The sequence below is a fragment of the Aptenodytes forsteri genome, unplaced genomic scaffold, assembly GCF_000699145.1.
Source record: "Aptenodytes forsteri isolate BGI_AS27 unplaced genomic scaffold, ASM69914v1 Scaffold195, whole genome shotgun sequence".
Taxonomy (NCBI): Eukaryota; Metazoa; Chordata; class Aves; order Sphenisciformes; family Spheniscidae; genus Aptenodytes; species Aptenodytes forsteri.
The window spans coordinates 148,340-168,339 of NW_008795317.1; the positions used below are offsets into that span (position 1 = coordinate 148,340).

At 36.8% G+C, this 20,000-nt stretch overlaps 1 protein-coding gene across 1 annotated transcript in view; it reads left to right on the plus strand.

Annotated features, from left to right (window-relative positions):
- LOC103899194 (usherin) overlaps positions 1-20,000 on the plus strand; it is a gene marked incomplete at its 5' end in the record, with an annotated part of 310,634 nt that overhangs the window by 148,141 nt on the left and 142,493 nt on the right. Inside the window, 2 exons of the mRNA XM_019472152.1 lie at positions 14,168-14,318; positions 14,491-14,633. Of these exons, the coding sequence (XP_019327697.1) occupies positions 14,168-14,318; positions 14,491-14,633 (294 nt within the window). The remainder of the gene's footprint in view (positions 1-14,167; positions 14,319-14,490; positions 14,634-20,000) is intronic.

Sequence of the window (20,000 nt, forward strand, 5' to 3'; positions counted from 1 at the left end):
CTTGAAACAGCCAACTGATCACCTATAAGCAGGCAATTAACCTCATTGTAGAGGTCTCACTCCAGGTCTTTCCAAAACCTTAGCCTTAGCACGAGGTCCAGACGGTACTTATGATCTCTTGGAAGAAATCTGCGGTAGAGCGTATTTCATGCTGGAAACTACAGCTTGATTGTGCTTCTGAAAAACAGAAGTATATATAAAAGTGGGAAAAATCAGCTGCTGTGGAATTTAGCAGCAGATCATTACTTAAAATTATTACCTACCATCACATAAACCTATTTCAGACCAATTTCAATTGTACATAAAAAGGACACAATTTAGACGAAGTATGCAATTTTTATATAATCTTAAGCCTATTCATGGTTGGGTTTTTTTTCTTCATTCTGTGTAAATCTGAACTAGACTGTTCAGTACTCTAATTAAAGTCAACATTCTATATGTGATAAATTAGGTTCTTCTGTTGAAGCAATTCTACAATAAAATGACATTGAAATTCCTAGTGAAAACATACCGAAGACATTTGAAAAATCACACCATGAATTTTATCTTTTGTACGATTTTCCAGATATATGCAAGTATTAGGAATTGGATCAATTTTTATGTTACTTTGCTACTATGATTTGCACTGCTTTTCTAAAAAGCTCACTTTATTATATTTATTTTTGACAACTTCTGCCCCTACAGTTTCCAGAATAAAATGGAATTTTCATTAACTGTCAGCAAAAGCAAATGTCTGTGGGTTGTTTTTTGGGGATTTTTTTGTCATTTTGTTCTGTATTTTCTGCACTTGAAGCATCTAGATTATGGAAGATAGCCTGCTGATCATAAAGCAGTTGAGTAAAGTGGCGAGGGTTTTTTTGAGCTACTTCGCACAGCTGAGGAAGCTTTGAAGTTCCTCTGTTTGTAATGAACTCTGTAAGCCTCCAGCAAAGTTCTGTCACCCTGTTACATATTCGTAACATTTCCATATTTAAAAAAAAAAAAAAGCTTAAGGGGGGAAAAATTAAGCGTCTCTTAAGATCTTGCTGAGGGTGAAATGTAGAGGGAATCAAATCACTATTCTTTTCCTCTCTTTAGCTGGGGACAAAACCAGAGATGATCTTTCTTAAACATCATAGCCATAAAAGTGCTTTTGCTTTTTTTGCTGGTTTCCTTTATGGTTAAAAATAACTCCTATTAACTCCTATTTGGGAGTTTTCTGTGTAGTTTGGAAATAGATCTGAAACTGAATTTAAAAAATCTTAAACTCTGTATCTGAATTCTTAAAACACTTTGCAGAATTAAAGTATTTTTCCTCCATGTAGTTAATTATTTGTTCTGGTGGTGTTTTAAGTTTGACTTTTCCCTACTTTTTCCTAGTATAGTGCTCCTCATTATGTAACATCTATGCAGTTATCTTTGGGCTAGTTGACTGAGTACCTAAGGAGAAATAAGCTTCTCTATAAAGACAGAAAGGGAGAGAAGAGGGAAGTTGAATGAGAATCAGTCGTTAGAGTCACCATTTCTCCTCTGGTGTCCCTATAATGCAGTGTTGTTGTATGCTACCATCTTTCTTACAACAAAGATGACTATACGAGTCTATAGCCCTTAGTGATTCCTGACATTTGACAGTTTTTCCTCACTGTGCTTTTCTTTCTGAACATTTATTTTTGTGTCTGCACGCACATGCAGATGCACACACACAAATACGTATATGATATATTAGTATATGCATGTTCATGCATATGTGCTGGATATTTGTCTTTTTTTCTTTGGATCTGTACGCTGGTCTTACTTATTCTTCTGACAAAGAAATACTATACACTTAGATTAATTCCAGGTTAGTAAAATAAGAGAGAAAGGGGATTGATGTATTTCATGTTACGGTGGAATACGTCCAGTATTTAATTATATTAATTCTTATTATTTGTATACTGACATATTTACTTTTATGATTTTTACAAATATTTACTAATTCAGCTTTCCAGTAGGATTCTGAAGTGACTGAGGATATTTTACAGATGGATAGAAAGACAGGCATTTGCTAGCAAGGGAAGGGAAAAGAGATTTTTATATTCATCCTCATAGCTGAAAAGTATAATATACATGTCAGAAAGTTTGTCAGCCTCTCTTCTTATCCCTCAGCTTAGACTGGGGGATTGCCTCTCTGTAAAAGTGTCACCATAGTTGAGTGCGACCACTGTGTACATAGAAAATATTTGAATTCAGGTTGACTGATGTTAGATTTTAGAGTATCTAAACAGCTCTAATAGAACACGTAGAAAGAAAAGAAGTTGAATGAGTGAAGAGATGGCGTTATATAAAGAAAGAATACTTCTCTTTTCTCTATTTTTCCTTCCACTGAAGTTGTGAGTGCTCTTACATACTAAGAAGCCTATTTGAGAGGGTTATTCGTAAGAAATTGATAGTGCTGTCCAAAAAATTCAGCAGGATGTTGCTGATGGTTGTAATCGGAATTAAGCAGCTGTAAATTTTCTGTGATGAAGATTTAGCCTTTTCAGTTTATGTTTTAAAAATGAACGAAGGAGAGGAAGTTTTCCCTTCATCTTTACTTTTTGTCAAAAGATTGAAGAAAACCTGCATTGTAGAGAATAAGTTTTGCCAAGGTATTTCCTTTACCTCAACATATGGTGAATTGTATGGGCAGATTGGAGTAAATGCTGTGACATGTCTTGCGGCATATAAGGCAAAACACAGTCAGCCTGGCTTGGGTTTGAATAACACGTGATGGTGTTACTAAGACTTTTAATCAATTAGGCTACCCATTTTTGAACAAGAAGACAGTAGCCAAGGTCTTTTCAGTAAAAATACTTGGGAACAGATCATTCATTGTTGTATATTGACACGCTTCCACCAATTCCAGTGGATTTATGTTCTTCAGCATTATCTGAGGAAATGAAGCCAAGAGTTAATTCATATAAATGGTTTATTTGTTAAAAGTATCTAGAACAGGACGTTAACTGATGAGTAGCTATTTAATAATGCTGTACGAACATTCCTATGTGGATGGGTCAGATATAAAAAGTTGTAATCCTTTCACCCTATTCATCAGATAAGTCAAATGTATATTTTGCATGGATTATTTCCATGTGTGAATAGGCTTGTCTGAATTGCTTTTTATTCACCTTAAATATTAAATATTTTGCTTCAGCGGGTAACGCCTGGATCATATTTCTGTCAATTGAAATGCTATTTTTAGTGGGGGACCAATCCATAAAAACAGTTAGGGATTTTTGCCACAGTTAGGTGGAACAGAGGTGTCACCTTTCATATTCTGTCATAGCTTATCTCTGTTAGAGCACTGGCCGAAAACAGGAGATCTGGATTATTCATCCTAAAGTGACTAACATTCCCATCTCCCACTTGCCGGGCAGCATACTAATCTCTGGGTTCATAAGCAAGGAAGGCAGAACAGTGCTCATCTGTCCTGTTGAAACTCTACTACTGTGGGGGGAAAAAAAAAAAAGTCTTATTTACTGGGGGAGAAGACAGAGCAGGTACTATTATAACCTGGGACTAAAGACACTTCTCTGGTCAGGGTGAGGCAGTGTACATGTCAGCAGCAAAGGGGGCCAGAGGAGCAGGTCCTGAGTTCTGGGCATTTGTGGATCTGGACGTATGTTGTTCATCAGTGCTGGTACTCAGCATGAGCATCAGAATGTGATTCTATTGCTGTTTTCTAATACAGCTTAATTTATTGATACTGCAGCTGTTGAACTAGACTGTAACGTGAAGTGACAGCCATAGCACTGCAGTTGGCAATTTTGAGAAGTGACAAGAATTCTTGTTTACTCTGTAAATGTGATAGTTCAGATTTGTCGGCCTCAGCCTCATGTGTTACATAAGAGAATAATATACAGTGTTTTGTTGTTATTTTTCTAATTATAATAGTTGTATTTCCAGAACTAAATTTTTGATTCTGCTCTTTGCCATTGTGCAGATTACCCCCCTGAGAATTTTGCGTGTTGATCAATGGCAGGATTTGGTTATGTAGGAAAAAACCACTCCATACTGTTAATGATGACAGATACAATTAAATTGTCTGCCGTCTCCTTTGATGTACACAGATTTTCCCCGTTAATATTGATGGACTTTAGAGTCGCAAGCATATGTTGGGAGGGGAGCAAGCCCCTGAATGTTGTATTTTGCTCTTTGTGGAGCTGACTATATCACTTTATGTCTAAATGTAAGGAAAGCTGCTGACAGTTTTGTTATCTTAAATTATAACTGAGAACTAATTCAAGGATCAAAGATGCTCTTTGGGAGAGATCACTTTACTGGTAGGAAAAATCATTACCTTTTTTCCCAGTCTCATATATTTGTACTGTATGTCTTGGAAATATCATTCCCTACAGTTTCTGAATCTTGATGTTTAATTTAACACAAAGGTCTTTGAGCAGCACAATGGGAGGGGGGCTTCTGCTAGTAAAACCTCGTAGAAGGAAATTGAAATGTACATGTTTTTTCTCATTTATCAAAGAAGTGCAAAAATATAAACTGACATTTTATATCAAATGAATTATGAACTGTGTTCTTTGTACCTAAGGGAACAACAACTAAATTAGACTTTTGTTAAAAAGAGAGAGAGAGAGGAAAAAACAGGCTTTTAATAAAATATACAGTCATTTTTGGTATTTTGTCTGAACCTGACATACGCTGTACTTTGCAGAAGAAAACTAGAGAGTATAGGCTACTTCAAAGGCTAATGCTTTGAATGCCTTAGAGTGAACTGAGAAGCAGGTTAAGATAACACACAAACCAGAGTTTCTACTTAATAAGTATTGTTGCTTTGATATTTTTGTTTTCTCCCTTGTCCAACTCGGGTGAACAGGAAAAGATAATATGCTTTTTAATAGCTTGAAGATTGGAGCAAAGTAGTAAATGATATTTTTTTTTTTAGCTTCCATTTGAGGAGAGTATGGTTGCTACTGAAAAAGACTTCCAGGGAGCAAAATTTTAGAAGACACTTGATTGAACTATAAGAAGTAAATTTTCAAAGAATTACATCCTTACTATTTTAAGGGCATGAATTCCACTGTCTTTAGGTGAACAACACTTCTGGCAAGCAAAGAGAGAAACTATGTGAGTTTGTAACGTTTATGAGATTTTGTACATTCCCACTTTCTGAATTTCCTTCATGACTTTCAGTGGGAATATATTTATTTTAGTGCATTGACATAGAAGACACTTTGATATTGTTGTGATAAGCACCTACACCTTAGAGAAAATGGGAAATGAGAAGATAAAATTCCATGGTTTCTTTGACAACATATTCCCTAGTGCGCTCCTATGGCGCTTTTTGATATATGAACAAAATATCCAAGAACTAGTTGCTTTTCTCATGTCATATACATATACTTCATAAAGATATATTTCAGAAGATTAGGTAAGTTAGAATATACAAAAGCTTTCAGAAACTCTGCAAGCTCCTTGCAGAAAACAATGGTGTATGAACAGTGATTGTGGGAATATCATACCACGAACACATCACAAAATCTGAAACACAGTGAGACCAGCTATGTTTGTAGCTTTAGTATTGTTTTATATCAGTATCATCAAGAGACTAGAACCGAAACCAAAGCTGTAATGAGATGTGTTAATGACAGCACATCCTCAGCTGAGATATCCAAATGTACTCACACCTAAGGAGGCAATGCCTTGGTCTTTGCAACCTTGCAACTCCCAGTAATTATAAAGTCATCTGATCCTTTAATATATGAGTCTGCTGTGAAGAATGGTTTATTTATTAGTATAAACAATGGGTATTTTTAGTTAAAAGGTGTTCATTTTTCCTCATTTATAACTAAGATTTTGCTTTCATTATTCAACAATACCGATTTTCTTTTTCTAAATGTTCTCTCTATTTATAAATCATAGTACTATATAGTATTCATTTCAAAACAACATGTAAATGCCACTGGAAATGTGGCAGTGTAAATGCATATTTTTCCATTACAGAAAGGGAAGGAGAAGAGGTGGCAGCTTGAAGGGGTGCGGTGGTTTGGCAGAGCCACGACAGAGAGCTGGTCCCCTCCAGGCATGCCGGAGAGTTAGACTTTCTGCTCGTGCTGTCTGTGGAGGAGGTGAGAGGGATGGGGACAACAACTGTAGGTGGGAAGAATCACTTTCTTCTTTCTCAACACCTACCTCCCATATTCCCTATAAAAAGACATTGACGATGAGACAAGGTTTTTTTGTGATTACCACATATGACATAAAGAAGTTAATTAGCAGCTGTGAACCAAATCCTGCTCTGTGTTGCCTGGATTAGTAGGAGCAGAAACTGAGGAAACCTCTTTTCCTCCTCTTTCTGCAAATAAGGAAAGAATTTGACGGGGGGAAATGTCTGTTATGGCCTCAGTTGTTTCATGGCCAAAAGGTAGTCCCGTGGCCTGGATCTCACAGATACCTGTAGGACATTCAAGATGTAATAAGACTGCACTGCTCACTGTGTGTAGTGGCTCCCTAACACGAGCTAATCTGTCATCTTGTCAGATCCATTTTCTATTTATGGACACTCAAGCTTGGATTCCGTCAGAAATGGTAGTATTTCACACCATCCTCTATATACTGCGGAGAAATTTATGGATTAAAAATAACTACAGGTAACCTTATTGCAGATCTAATTTATTTGCAAACCTGCATTGTTCTCCAGTCTGTACATTTAGGCATATATAAACTGACGTTCCTGTCAAAATGCACATCAACTGGTAACACTTTTGTTTTCTGCCAGCAGGGTAGACTGTTCAGTGACTAACAGTCCACTGGCACATTCATACTGCAGGAGTGCACATAATGCTAGCATTTGAACCAGGAGACTTCTTATTTAATGAGAACATTCACATATTTTCTAATATCTCACTCTCTTTAGCATTCAGTTAGGTTGCCATGTTTTCTTAGTTTCTTTTGCCAGATTGAGGGGAGATATAACAACAATCATTTGGAGAAATCACATCCACTTGTTCAAGTAGAATGCTGCTTTCTGGTTTTTAATATGCAATGTTATCCTTTTGCTTTGTCTTAGAATAAAACATTATTAAAAATTAATTTTCAACAACTTATGCTTCAGACTGAGGCATATACTTCTTGTAACATCACCACCTCTGTGCCTTTTCCTTTTTCTTTGTTCCTTCTTCATCTTCTATGAGTTAGAGTCCCCTTCATTGAATTATTAGGCTGAAAAAGAGTTCATCGGGAAATCATCTCGTGCATCTTCTTTCCTCAAAACCGTTAAGTTGTCTCATTTCTGGTAAAAAATTTGTTTAGTCCGATGGAGATTTGAAATCTTCCTTGCAGCAGTTTAATCCCATTACTGTATGTCCTGTTTCCCAGAACACAGAGGTTCTCATTGTCTTTGCAAAACTTCTGTGAAGTTGAAGATTCCTGTATGTCTATCCCTTTGCTCTTCTATTATTCTTTAAGCTACATAGGTTTAAACTATCTTCCCTGGTCTTTTCCCAACCATCAGTGATATAACTTGGGGTTTTTTTGTTGCTTTTGGGAATCCCCTATTTCCAGTGCTATCAAGGAATTGTTTAGTTTCAAACATGAAGTAAAAAGGTTAAAAGCCAGCCAGCAGTTCTTTGAAATTGTACCATCAACATTAAGAAAGAAACGTCAATTTAACCAAGTGTCTCCTTGCCAGCAGTCTACAAGACTCTCACCAGAGATGTTTCCATCAATGTGGAAGCTAGCATACCTGCCTCTGGTCATAGCTCTTTGCCTGCAGATATCAATTGTAAGGGAAGCCGCAAGATTTTGAAGATGATGTCAAATTCTTTCACCTTCTTCCTTTCAAAAAAAAAAAAAAAAGTCCTGAAATTCATCTCTAAAGCTGCTTCATGCAGGAAGCTGAAGCTATGCATGAAGATAGATAGGATCTTGTTCCCTCTGCTCTTGCCACATCTATTCCCCTAAGTAAAAAGAAGCAGATCTGATAGTTTCTCAAAGCTGCTTCACATAGATATTTCATTTTCCAGTAACCAGAATCACAATTAACCCACAGGAGATGTTTGTTTAATTGTGGTTTCTGCCTGATTTTGTAATACCAATCCTTATGTTTTTTCCCCATAGTATTTTTTAAAAATTAATTTTGTGATACGGCAGTTATTGGCTAGGCATCCTTTTAAACAGTCTGATTGAAAATTAGTTTTACTGGGCAGTTATAAATTCCATCCAATGTCTTTATTACAGGTATTAAAATCATTAATCATTCAGCTAATTGCTTATTGGCATTCTTTTGTAGCTTTTAGAGTTTAGCAAAGTTCTTGCTGAGTAACATGGATAAACTTCTGTCTAGCATGAGGCAGGTTACTTCTTGTATAAAGGTAAAGGTGGCAAATCTATAAGACATTTTTATAGTGTTGACCTCAGTAAAATATAACACTTAGGAAAGGGGCATCTCTTACACGTTTTCACTTGAAACCCGTATCTGGATTGCAGATGTTGAGGTCGTACATGAACCAAAGTTCATTGAAAGGAGGGGGAGGTCTGATTTGTTTTTTGCTAGAGCAGTATTAATGAGGAATAAGTAAGCCTGCTCTGGGATTTCAAAAGGCAATTGTCTTAAACTTCAGGTCTGCAGGTCATGGAGTAAAGCCTGAGTTGATTTTCAGGGCCCTACTAAAACTGTACTCTGCAGCTTGGAATACCAAATGGTGCAAGTGGAGGAAAATTTGCAGTTAGAGCGTACACACTCAATCCAGATAAAGTGAAAAATCTGAAATTTATAACTTCTTATTTTCATTTTTCCAAGTGATATTGTACCTTACAAGTACAAGTAACATTAAAGATTAATGCTAAAAGTGAAAAGGTTTACAAAGCCACTCCTTTTCAGATGAAATTACTATTATAGCAGGGATCAGATGTATGAAACAGGATAGGTCATGAGAAGAGAAGAAGGTATTTCTGTACCCTGTTTATGTTATACTTCTGAAAAGAACATTTCACAAACATAAGATGTGAACAGGTTTGGATTTACTGGGAAGTGTACGGAGGCTTTAAGCTACTCCTTTATGTCTCTTTACTTGCTTTTTCCCATAGCGCAGCTTCCTTTCTTCCCAAGCCCCATGTGCCAGAGAGGGCAAGCAAGAAAGCCACCGTGGACCTTTCACATTTTATGTTCCAAAGTGCATGCATGTGTGTTGAGTAAGGGGTGCGTTGTCCCTGGTATATGTATTATTAGATGGAGGTAATATCTGTAACTGAAAACCTCTATCAGTGAAATTACAAAATTAAAAAGAAAATCCAAGAATACTCTATGCATTCTTTAGGCATTGAGTAGGTGGAAAACAACATGGTTGAACATATATATTAAATGAAAAATCAAGACCAACTGTGTGTATTTGCTGTACGCTGAGTAGGAAAGATAACTGGGAAAAGAGGGTTAAAAACCAAACCAGAGTAAACTTCAGTGGACCTGTGAAGATAAGAAACAAAAAAAGCAATCTTCTGCTTTGCCAATAGATAAAAGTTTATAACTAGCATGCCCTTTTAGTGATGGCATATGGCCCAGCATCATGGCCTGTCTTTCAGTTAAATGAAACAAAAACACATGGCCATGTTGAGAATTATGGAGACTGCAATGACGGGAATTATTTGGACTGAGCAAACAACTAGATAACAGGCATACCTGGGAAAATCAGAAGAAACAAATGTCAACGTGCAGAACATATTGCCATAAAAAGTGCCGTAATGAGACGATCTCAGTATGGGCACCTAAAATAGAAAATGAAACAGGAGTATCTAAACAATCACTGCAATGAGATAAAGAAATGGGGTTTGTGAATTGAACCTGGAAAAGAGTGAGAGTAGGCATGACTGAGCGAGACATTCATCTAAAGGCAGTCTGACTGAAACTTTTCCTTGCTGTTATGGCACAAACTGTGGAGACCCTATTTTCTTTCTCTGTAGTTAAATACCTGCAGTTATCATTTGCATACATGTGTATGAAAAATATTTCGATAAAATGCAAATGTGTCATCTGTGCTAAATATTTTACACATGCAGATGTGGCAAATTGTAGAGTTACATTTACATAGCTCTAAACTCTTCCAGCTGCCTATCTGCAGATATTGTGGATACAGCAGGGCCAACATATCTGATCACTGTTAAAAGTGGTGTCACTTCACTTCAAAGTTGGTGTGAGTTTGCACCAATTTGATAGATATCAAATCAAGCTTTACTGGCTTTTCTTCCTCTTCCTCTTATTAAAGATTAATAGTGCAGACATTTTTATAACTAAACAATAATTTATTGTCCTAATGATAGTTCACTTTGAATAATCCTACTTAAAGTCTTCTACTTTTAGAAAATTTAAGTTTCAGATATATCCTTATGATAAATATAACTAATACCTCTCAGAAAAATAGGCTTTCAACATGGAGTAAACATTTCAGCACAATCATTCAACACAATGCTTGCTGTCCTAAAATAAACAAACACTTACAAAGCTGACTACTGCTGCATATGTTGTTTAAGATAAGGAAATTGAGGCAAGAAGTCGAAACACTTTTCAAAGACTGCTTAGCACATTAGTGGCCGAGCAGGGATCAGATCTTTCTTGACTCATCTGCATGTACCTGAGTATCTGGAATACAATATATCATTGTCAGCTTGAAACAGTCTCCAGTTTTTATTATTTTGCGGGTCTGTTTATTAATTCCTTGGTTAAATATTTTATTCTGCCTTTGTAGTCTCTTCATACAAAGCGTGACTTTCTGCCCTGCTAAGTGAGGATTTACTGGGCTAGATGTTGATGCAGTGGGTTGCAAGTGGAGTGGTTGCCCCCTGAGGGTCATATTAAAGCTTGAGGGGAACTTTTTGAGCAACATCGCATCTTAAAGGCGATATATCAAGCTGATAGATACATGGCTCTTCTGTTGAGAAATTTGCAGTAGAATTATTGCTGGTTGCCAGTTATTACTTGGGTAGTAAGGAGTCTCTTGGGAATATGGATCGGATAAAAAGGGTTAAGCTGAGGGAAATGTTACACTGCAGACCTTGGTGATGAGGAGTGTTTGAAATAGTCAAAGGATGTTTTGTGTGCAATTTAGAATTACCATTTTTTTGGGGAAGTGCTCTGTAGCTTTAATGATCAAAGTGTGATTAGTTTAATAGAGCACCTTTCTCATTATGACTTAGCAGAGACTTGACGATTTCTTTGTTGTACCCTCCTGCCCCCCTGCCCCGTTCCTTTGGAAGCGCATAGCTGAGGACATTCTCTGCAAGCTACAGGAGGTCGTTCAGATTAAATAAATTTGCTGTATATTCTAACATGTTGGTTTGCAAGTAGTTAGCTAGGCTTGTTCTACAGGTCAGTCGACTTTCACAGAAGAGATTTGTCCAAATTTTCTACTCTTCCCTATGCTGTGCTTTTGTTGGTAGAAGAGATTTGAACATTTAGCTGAGATTACCTACACCATTAAAATAACATCCGCACTGTGAATTGTTATTGACATTTAGACAGCTACATCTTTGTTTTTTGAAGAACGTTCCTGTATCGCTATAATAACCACCACTATACATACATAAAGCTTAATCGGAGCTTTTACTTTGTAGAAATCGGAGAGCTTTACAAAGAAGGATAAGTGTTATTATCTCCATTTAACAGATTGAGAAATGAAACACAAAGGTGAAGTGATGTGTCCTGACAGAACTGGAAATAAATTTAATGCTTTTGCCTCCTCAGTGAGTTGCTCACATTGTCTCCTCAATAACAATGTGAACTTTGGCTTCCTGGCCAAATTACAGCTCAGCTAATTAGATTAATTTTTAGATGTAGCTTTTTCTGCTGTGTAGAATTTCTGTGTGCATTTAAACAACTGGTGCATTTTAAGCTACGGCAGTTCAGATCTAAATGAGGTAGTACCCTGCTTTGAAGGGATATTGAGTCTTTCTGTTAGTGTCAGCTTGTGAAAACACTTTAAAACCCTCTAATAAAAGTTTTTACATTTTGTGCCGTCTTTCTCATGCTGGCTGAGTTTGCCTGCTAACAACTTCAGGAATCACTTTATAAAGGGATGCCAAAATAATTCATGATTATCTGCGAGTACTGTACTTTACATCCATGAGATTTAAACCCCCTTATTGCACAACTTAACTCCAACATTAGTTATGTTGCTGCTAAACAGAACAATGTTGAGTGAGGTAAATATATGTTCTCCATTTTACTCTGCGAGTGAAATTTAATTCACATACGGAGGCATTTGGTGTGCAGATGTTTGTTTTTGATGGCTCAGCTGGAGGGACGTTGGGGGCTGTTCAAGTTAAGTCAGCCATCTTCTTTCCTCTGAGTTGAGGGGCTCACAAGGTCTTGATTGGCCTTGAAGGTGTTGGCAAGGGATTTGCAGACCATGAATTACCTTAGTCTCAGACATCTCCTGGATTTGGAAACAGGAAGATTTCAAGTTTACTTGGGATTTACTGGAGCCTTATTGCCTAGGTCTAGATAACAGCAGCAGGAGGGAGCATCCAAAGGCAGCGAGGCTGGCTCAAGGCCAAAAATTTTATGGTGTCTTTTTCACGGTAACAGAGAGGAGGGGAAGGGAGTGAGGGAAGCTGGAGATCCTCTTCTGATTCATGGTTTAGTGGGCATGGTGGTGTTGGGTTGACGGTTGGACTCGGTGATCTTAGAGGTCTTTTCCAACCTCAATGATTCTATGATTCTATGATTCTATGATTTTGTCCTGAAAAAAACAGGAGGGTTGCATGGCTAGGGGCCAATTCTCAGAAGTAAAATACCTGGTAATGACTCAGCTACCCCAGCAGCCAGCTTTAAGTAAAAACTTCTTTTGAGAACTGGTAGACCTTGAACTTAAGGGAAAGGGAACAAATTTCTAGGTTGGAGCCAGCCATGTCTTGTGCCTTTCTACGTAATATAATTTGGAACTGGAGCTGAAGAATTTTGAAGTTCCCCAGTCATAAGTATGTATAATCAGAGTAAAACAGCCAGGTGCTAGTTCACATATCTCTGTATATATATGTCAGTATAAATAAAAACTATAGTATATGACTGATGACTTTTTTTTTCTGAGCCAATGCCATCATTTCATCTGTTTCAGGGAGAGAATGATTCAGACAGTGTATCACAAAGTCTGTTACTTTCCTCTTAGTAACCACCTCATATACAGGTGGTAAATGAAAATCATAAAACACTGTAAAATACTGTTCGCTCATCTTACAACTTATGCCCTAAGGCTTACAACTACACTTTAAGTTACAGATCTGTGAGACTGTTTTTTCCAATAGAGAGAAGGAAGACAATAACAGCAACAAAAAAATTCTGTTAGAAAGACCAAAGAAAGAAGCAAATGGTAACTACTGGACCATGAAAAGCGAAACTATTATACAAAAATTTAAATGACAAAGGCAGTAACTTTCCAGTGTTTTAAATCTCTGGAAAAGAGCTACAGAGCTACGGCTACAGACATGCATTATATATAAAAGTTCCAGATGTGTTTATGTACAGAAAGTTTCTACAACAGATTGTTTTCTTCTTAAAGAAAAAACAAAACCATAAACTCATGGGTGCAAATTGGCATATTTCTTTTTACTGCATGCAGTGAAATTTGCAGCAGTTAAAGGTCATTGGTGGTATCATTACTGACAGATTTTGATCTGCAGTTCCTGGACTTCATAAAAATTAATTTCCTTAACAAAACAGTGGGCTAGAGACTGAGACTTCAGTGAATCTATTTTGATTTCTATGTAAAGACCTTTTTTCCCTTAAAATTTCTGCTGTTTTCTTCTAAAATTATTATTAATTTGTAAGGGTGAGAAGGTTTCTGAAATTTAAAAAGTCTGATCAATTTTATTCTTGGTGGGTAACATTTCTGTGAGCATTTCTTTAACTTCTCAGGGTGGCAGAGCTGGGCACAAGGAGAAGTAGATAGTATTTGAACAGGTGGTAGAGAATATGTTGCTTCTGAATTATTTCTGGTGTATGGAGGTTTGTTTTTAGCAAAGTGATATTCATGTAACTGTATTGGAAAGAAGAAAATAAAGAAATAGCATTGTTCAGCAGTGAAAATGTTAAACTAAATGGACCATGTTAACATTGCTGTTGATCCTGAGGAACAGTTTTTCCAGTATATGGAGCATTTTGTTTCCACCCGGCATATGTTCTCCATGGTTTTCTCTGCTCTAATTCATCCATGTTTTTCGACAGCTCCAGATGGCGTGATGCCTCCAAGGCTTTCATCTGCCACTCCAACCAGTCTTCAGGTTGTCTGGTCTACACCAGTTCGCAACAACGCCCCAGGCGCGCCCAGCTACCGACTCCAGATGCGGCGGAGGCATTCTGCTGGTGACATTTTAGAGTACGCAGACCATAGCAAGGCCACCATCAACTGCCGAGCAAGAAAAGTCCCATTATCTTGAATATGGCTCACCTTTAGGGTGGCTGGTGTTGTTACAAGACATACAATGTTTTAGTCTTTCTTTAGGTGCTGGGATGTTTAATGATGTAACTCATGCTGCTTTTCTTTGCAGTTTGCTTTCCAGCCCTACTGCTTCCTTACAACACAGGGTCGGAGATCTTCAGCCGTACACTGAGTATGAGATGAGAGTGGTTGCCTCCAATGGTTATGGCAATACTTATAGCAACTGGACTTCAATGACTACAGCAGAGGACAGTAAGCAGTCTGATCTTATTTAACTCCCTTTAGCAGAAAATAGAAATAACAGTTCAGCTGCCGTTGCACATAATTTCTTTTGATTATCTAGCTTTCTCAGTTAAATAGCAATAATGTATTTCCTTCCTGATTATTAACTTGCAATAACAACTCCTAAGGGATCAAGTATCTGTTGTCTTAGATTTTCATAAAACATGAATATTTAAATATATGTTTTGTGAAGTAGTATCTTTTTTCTTTATATGATCTCCCTCCATGCATATGTGTTCATATATGGTTAGTTTAACATACACTAGTAAGTACAGCTTTGTAAGTGGTATTGCTTTATATTCAGGGACTTGATTCTGATTTCAGTCATATCAGAGAAAATAAGTTGAAGTTAATTGTATATGACAGTTGTCTTATCTCTGTGTTGAGAGTACCTAAGCTGTACCACAGCTGAAGAGAAATTTTCATTCCTAGTGATCTTTGTTAATTCCAAGTGGTGATCTACTGGTCTGAAATTGAGTTTGTCATTGCCAGTCCCATCACTTTCCTCATTTATAGTTCTACGTTCTGCAGACTCACTCCACATGATTTGTTCAACAGTCCCTTGATTTAACAAACAGGTATCAGCACATAGGTACAGCCATTTAGTTGGCAGGGTAGGATTTTGCACGTGATACAATATGTAAGCAGAAACATACGACAAAACTTGAGCTTGTTGTGCATAATACATACACAAAATACATAATTTCCAGCTTTTTTTAAGAAACTGACCTATTAGTTTTCTCTTAAAATCTTAGGGTAGCTAATAGCACAGGTTTTGGAAAAATCTGTTGTTTTCAAATATATTCTTTGCTTCTTTTTTTTTTAATCAGTAATGGATGACCCCATTGTACCAAATTTTAGAGAAATTAATTATTTTCTAAAGAGATTTTTCCTGTTATATCTTGTTTAATAAGAAAATAAGTCATTCTGAGCAGGCAAAGTTGTGGGGGTGGGGTGTGTTTCATTACTGGTTTCATTACTATGTTGCTTTCTCTGCCTTCACACCAAAGTGCCTTGTGGTCTTACTCTATTTCACACTGATACGAGATCTGCATTTCAGACTGTAAATTTAACCTGATGCTCATATGCAATTGTTGTAGTAAATATTTAGTGCTGGTGACTCAACTTCATTTTAGTTCCTTCTCTAAATGTATAGCTGTCTATCTCGAGAAAACAACCAGAAGAAAAAATGTGTTCCCACAATTGTAAAACATTTTTCTTTGAAGCTGAGCAAATAATTCACAACAGAAATTTGTCCGATAAATCCATTTAAGCTCCAAAGGTATAAATGCTTCTATAAACACATTTACCTATAAGTAATTACCTAATAAAAGTAGGTTCTGAGCTTGGTCTTTACATACCAGCGATGTGTTATCTACCTGTGGAAATCGTTGAGATTCAGTTCCTTTATTGTAATTGTTTGTTACCAAAAGTAGACACAACATTATGAAACTTGTCTGCATTCGTGGTCTAAATGCAACCAGTCTCCTATGACTATTTTGTTCAAATTGCAATGATTATTTAGCTCTGGTCAGATAGTTCACATGATGTTGTTTCTTTTTAGATAGGAGGAGCACAGAAGTGCATTTAGAAGGCATCACTTGTTAGATTATGTAAAAAATATTTTTTGTGCGAAGTAGTAAGTGTAGAATTTTAAAATTCTCTTTTTGGGAGTTAGGGATAGGGCAGAAGGCCTACACAGGACATGCATTCCTATATAGTCTTCTTGAACATATATGTAGACGTTACCTGCTGCATAGAACTTGGATGGTCTTTGTGCACTAGCATGAAATGCTACCCTCTGCAAAACCTGGCTGCAAAAATGCCTTAAGTTAGTATGGAAGGTAGATGTTGCCAAAGGAAACTTAAGAACAAGAAAAGAAAGATATAATGCCTCTGCCAGTGTTTACGCAATTAAAATATTTTGAGTTTAACACACAAGTTGCCTCTTTAGCTATGATGCCGCATCTTGTTCCTTAGCTTAAAACAAACTTCTGTAGTTCAGTTATAAACTTCATGTCTCCAAGGGGAAAATTATTTTCTTTAAAATGTCCTCTTCCATTTGCATTAATACTGCTAAAGAATACATGCTGATGTGTCCCCAGTATCCAACAACGCTTGCAATTTACAAAAAAACCCTCAACTTTCAGTGGTGACAAAGGACTCTGGTTTTGGTGTCATTGTGGAGGGCTGCCATCTGTGAAAGGATATTCAACTCAGTTGCTTAAGACTGAATGATTGTCGTTGGGTATAAGCAGTATTTCTGTCAAGGTTTCAATATGTTTCTTATAAAACTGCCTATACTGACAGCTTGTTGCAGAAGTACACTTAATTCCTGGCCCTGCTAACCAATAGACTTTGACTTTTTAAAGTACAGTTTGACAGTAGAAATTTCCCCTATCTCTTACTCTGTTGAAATATATGTGTGTACACATGTTCTTATTGAATTTTATGTAGTGCATATATGTCTTTTTTCTTTCACCAAGTCATAAAATATCTGTAGGAATAAAATATATGCATGTGTGTGTGTTTATGTGCACATACACCTGATAGCAATAGATGTAAATCAACACATCCACTTTTAAGGTCAATAGAGTTCTACTAATACAAGCTGATGATTTCACAATATATCTGCATATTTTATTTATGATAAATATTTAGTAAACTAGGAGGATATTAGGAATGATTAAGGAAAAATTAGCAAATGCTGCCATAGAAATCTGTTGTATCTGATAATAAAATGTCTTAATATACAGATTAGTAGGTTTGGGATATTTTTTAATGCAAGAAAAAATGCTGTAAATAATTTTCAAATACTTCATTTACATGAGCGTGTCCACTAGTAACTGATTCCATGCACTTTTTAAAGTCTAACCTGCCCATACAAGACAACAATAATGTACATATCCTATGAATATTTTGAAACCTGCTAAACATGTGTTAATAAAAGATGTTTGTTCCAGTGATCTTGGTCAGTATAGCATCAGACTATTTGCTGCCAGACAAATAGAAACAGCTGATGAAGTTTCTGGATTAGATCTTGCTTTCAGTAACTTGAATGTAAATTTAAGATAACTCTCTTGCATCAATGTAATCACCACTGAACTGAGAGGTCAGTATGTACCACTGAACCGAGAGCAGAATTTCATGCATTGCATTTATGTCTAGAAAATTTCATGTCATGTCTAAAAAAGAAGATATCAGTTAAGTTTTCCCTTTTGTTATGGCAAGTCTTTGAGCTATCTGAGAAGGAAGCTGTAAAGGAGTTGGTTATAGTTACCTGAAGCTCGCCCAATGGCAGCTGCTGCATTCTTATGGTGTAGCTTTATGATTCGCAAAATTATGTTGGCTGGTAGCAATCCACACGGTGTAATCTTTGATCAGAGGGATAGTTCCCAAATGGGAAAGGTGCTTTTTCTAGTGCTTGAGAAAATCCATCTTGATTTGGACAAGTTTTAAGCTAGCAAAATTGCTACTTTAGAGAAAAGGTGCCTGTTCCTTTCTTTTCTTTTGAATGTCCCAGAAACTGTCTGTAGTCCAATGAGTTGGGTACAGCAGGACATTTCAGTCACCAGCATGTTCTCTACATTGGCTACATTTCAGTCCCGGGAGTCAGTGTACGATTCCGGTATGGAGAGCTCTTACTGAAGCCCTTTTATAAGTGCCTGGCTTGCACTAGATAAGAGAGAATGTTTTGCGAATTGCCTATCAGGCAGTCCAATTTTTTAGTTCTTACATGTGACTGCAAGTCCATCTCTTTCATGTATAAAGAAGTTATACGCCAGTCCAATGTTTATTCACAATAAGTAATGTCAAAATTACACAACAGTCACTTGAGATCATTACGTATGGAAGTTGCTAGGAAAAAAAAAGCAATTAAAAAAAAAAAAAGAGGGTTCCTGCAAGGTATCAGCTGAGCTATTTCTTGACAAAACAGGGAAGCATTATTCCTGTCATATAGAGTGCTATGGTGCGCTCCTCTGGCATGCTTAGCACAAAGCTTTGGTTCCTGGATGAGGAGGCCTATTCTTTTAAACCTTCCTTATGTTGACAATAGAGAGTGGCAATGCAGGACAAGAGGGTAGATGGTGCAGTTCTCAGCTTTTGGAAGCGCTTGCTTTCTCTGCTGATTATATTCATTGTCTGAGAAGACAAGTCTCCTACTTTGCCTATGTAACTTAGGTCCATATAATTTAGGCATATAAACTAATCCATAGTTAGTTGATTTGAATGTGGTCACCTATGCTCAAGAAAGATAAATGGAAACTGAAGCAAGAGAAGACAAAACCTGGTGTGGTGATAAAGGGAAGAGAAAGTAATGTGAAATACATGACAGGGTGAATAGCAAAAGGACAGAAGAACAAACTAAGCTGAAGTAGTATCGTAGCCGATATGATACGATGATCGTATGATAAATAGTACAAACTGCCCATGCCTGCCTATAGACTAGGAATTACAAGAAGTTTCTTAACTGGTAGGCTGAGGTTCTGGAACCAATATGCATTTGGAGCAGTAGAGGGCAGAAAGTGTGAATACTCTGACGACGGCTCTTAATACATATTTGAAGGGGTTCATATGGACTGCATGTCATTGCATGAACAGCTTAACAACTTCTGAGTTCTGTGATCTGATGTCATAAAAGATTCCTGTGGTCCCTTGTGCCCAGAGCTACATAATTTGGATTTTCTGCTGGATACAGTCGGTGGTATATGAAAGACACCACATTTTGTTAATATGTATAATTTCATTGCCCATGTTCCTGAAAAGAGTAAATGATTCAAGAATAAAAGGCACAGAATTTCTATTCTGCTTAGTGAGAGAGTTTCCCAGCAAATCAGGTATTTCTCATTAGCTTTAAAGGGCAGTAGTCCAGGTACATGTCTCAGTATATTAATGAAAGTATAGATTGCCCCGAAATACATCCATGAGAGTATAGCTCCTTGCTCCCCCAGTTTGTACAGTAAGTAAACAAACGTGTGGTTCCAGTCAGGGAATTAAAAAAGATGAATGACAATTTTGTGCCTTCATTTTAAGTCGAGTCTGAACTTTTGAAGCAGATGAGCAAAATAGCCTGCCATAAAAGATAATTTCATTTGCCAAAATGAAACTACCTTCCAGTATTAATACTGTAATGAAATGGTTTGAAATATGAACTAAGAATCTTAAGGAAAAAGATGCCCACAGTTCCCATGTTCAGTAGTTACTTCTATAAACAATTACATCCATGTAAAAAGCTTTATGATTTTATTTTCATCATTGTCAGGCTGAGCTGTGTAGCTGTCATACTTTGCAGTCTTCCCTCCAGTGACAACCACATTGACAACATGTTATACTCCA